Here is a 1,986-nt window from a genome sequence, read left to right on the forward strand (position 1 = left end):
CTGTGTGTTGAGCTCTCTGTTTTAGCTTCAGAGTGAGACACTTCACTTCTGTTCCTTCTGTCTCTATCTTTGTTGGAAGTTGCACATGCACAATAGCTAGGTAAGGATTGCTAACTAGTCAGTAGCAGAGTATGAGGGCATGCCCCGCTGTAAATAATGCACAAAAAAGATGTACAACACAATAAAGGAAAGGGGAAAAGCCAAAAAGCATAATATGAGCACTTTTACATTCTAATGTTGCATTGAATTCTGGTTAAATGAGGTTACTGTATATGGTGAGATGGAGGGATTACTATTTGTGTGACAAAGAATGAACCACCACACAATAAAACCGACAGTGAACTGCGAGAGACATCACTAGGAGCTATTTCAATTTCAATAGCCAACAGCACCGATGCATGACTGCACATCCACAATTAGAAACATTAGTCAGAAACAATGTAAAGCTGCTCACAGAGATACAGACATTAAGTTTAGTCTACGTACAATCAATACAATGCCACTGACAAGCAATACGCAATATGCATTTCACAGCTGTGGTCAGAGCCTGTCTTGTTTTTTTCAAATTTCAATTTGCAGCACTATTTGCTCATTTGATAGATATGTAACACCAGATGTTGATTGAAAAATTGATATATAAGGTATGCTATTATTATTGTCATGATGTCAAATGATTTCTTAATCATAATTAATAGCGCATTACTGTCAAATCAGTCATGCCTTCACCTCACAATCAGTGCTGTATGATTAAGTATGTATGCCGAATATGAAAGAGGACAAGCATCAAGGTCATTTTACAGGGGGAGTGCATCAGCACTAGGCTCAGAGATTGGCTATAAATTACACCTATTCTCTTTTGATGTCACGTGTGATTTTGAGGTCGTTTTGCATAATTATAATCTATTTTTTACTCAGATGACCCTATGGTGTGCTCCATCTCCAACCCCGATTTTGTGATCTACTCCTCGGTGGTGTCCTTCTACCTGCCGTTTATTGTCACTCTGCTGGTCTACATCCGCATCTACATCTTCCTCAGGATGAGGCGGAAGAGGATCACCTTCGGCCAGGCCAGCGGAAAGGTGCAGCCAGGCTCAACTCTGTTGTCTGTGGTGAGACCATTATCTTTGTCAGTGTTTTCACTTTTGTTAGTGTTTATGTTACTTGGAATTATGGCAGACACAATGGTTCATTATTGTTTATTTATGACAAACATTTTTAACTGAAGACTTGATATGATTGCATTTAATGTGATATTTGATGTGATATGATATTTATGATGCAGACTTGATGTTTTATTACCATTTTTTAACTATCATTTAAATTAGTAAAGGATTCACTAACCATTTATACAGTCATTAATTTCAATTTATTAACCCTTTACAAAGGGTGTCTTATTAGAACGTGGCATATAAAATATACAGAGAAAAATACTATTATCGACCATTATAAAACCCTTTAGATGTGATTGTATAAAGTTAATTCATGGTCAAGCTCACATGCTGCTATTTGTTTAGCTCCTAATAAACTGACTCTATGTAGATGCAAGTTTTTCTCTGTGGCCTTGTATTTCTCATCTAAATGCAGACTCTCTCCCTCACTCACATTCCCCATATGTATACCCATAATTAGGCCTACTTGCAAATTACAATTCACCTTTATATTAAACCTTTTCTGTTAGACCTCACTAGCAAAACCTCCCCCAAAGCCTGATAACTGTCTCCATTACAGTATGAGAGAACACTTGTCTGAGAAACTCGGCAAAATTGCAAAAGTAAAAACCATTTTTCTCATTTGCATAATTAGTAAAATAAAATAAAATAGTTCAGAGGAGATGTCAGAATAATCTCAGGAATATTGCTTTACTCTAATAGGAGAAAAAAGCCAGGTCATTTTGTAAAATGTAGGCTGAGTGCAATTGGCCTCACCGATAGTCAAAGATAGATAGATAGATAGATAGATAGATAGATAAATAGATAGATAGATAGA

At 36.5% G+C, this 1,986-nt stretch overlaps 1 protein-coding gene across 2 annotated transcripts in view; it reads left to right on the forward strand.

Annotated features, from left to right (window-relative positions):
* drd3 (dopamine receptor D3) overlaps window positions 1-1,986 on the forward strand; it is an 18,249-nt gene that overhangs the window by 11,486 nt on the left and 4,777 nt on the right. For both annotated transcript variants that reach the window (XM_032504232.1, XM_032504231.1), the window contains exon 5: window positions 916-1,109. In XM_032504232.1, coding sequence (XP_032360123.1) covers window positions 916-1,109 — 194 coding nt within the window. The remainder of the gene's footprint in view (window positions 1-915; window positions 1,110-1,986) is intronic.

This window comes from Etheostoma spectabile, chromosome 22, assembly GCF_008692095.1.
Source record: "Etheostoma spectabile isolate EspeVRDwgs_2016 chromosome 22, UIUC_Espe_1.0, whole genome shotgun sequence".
In the NCBI taxonomy this organism is placed as follows: Eukaryota; Metazoa; Chordata; class Actinopteri; order Perciformes; family Percidae; genus Etheostoma; species Etheostoma spectabile.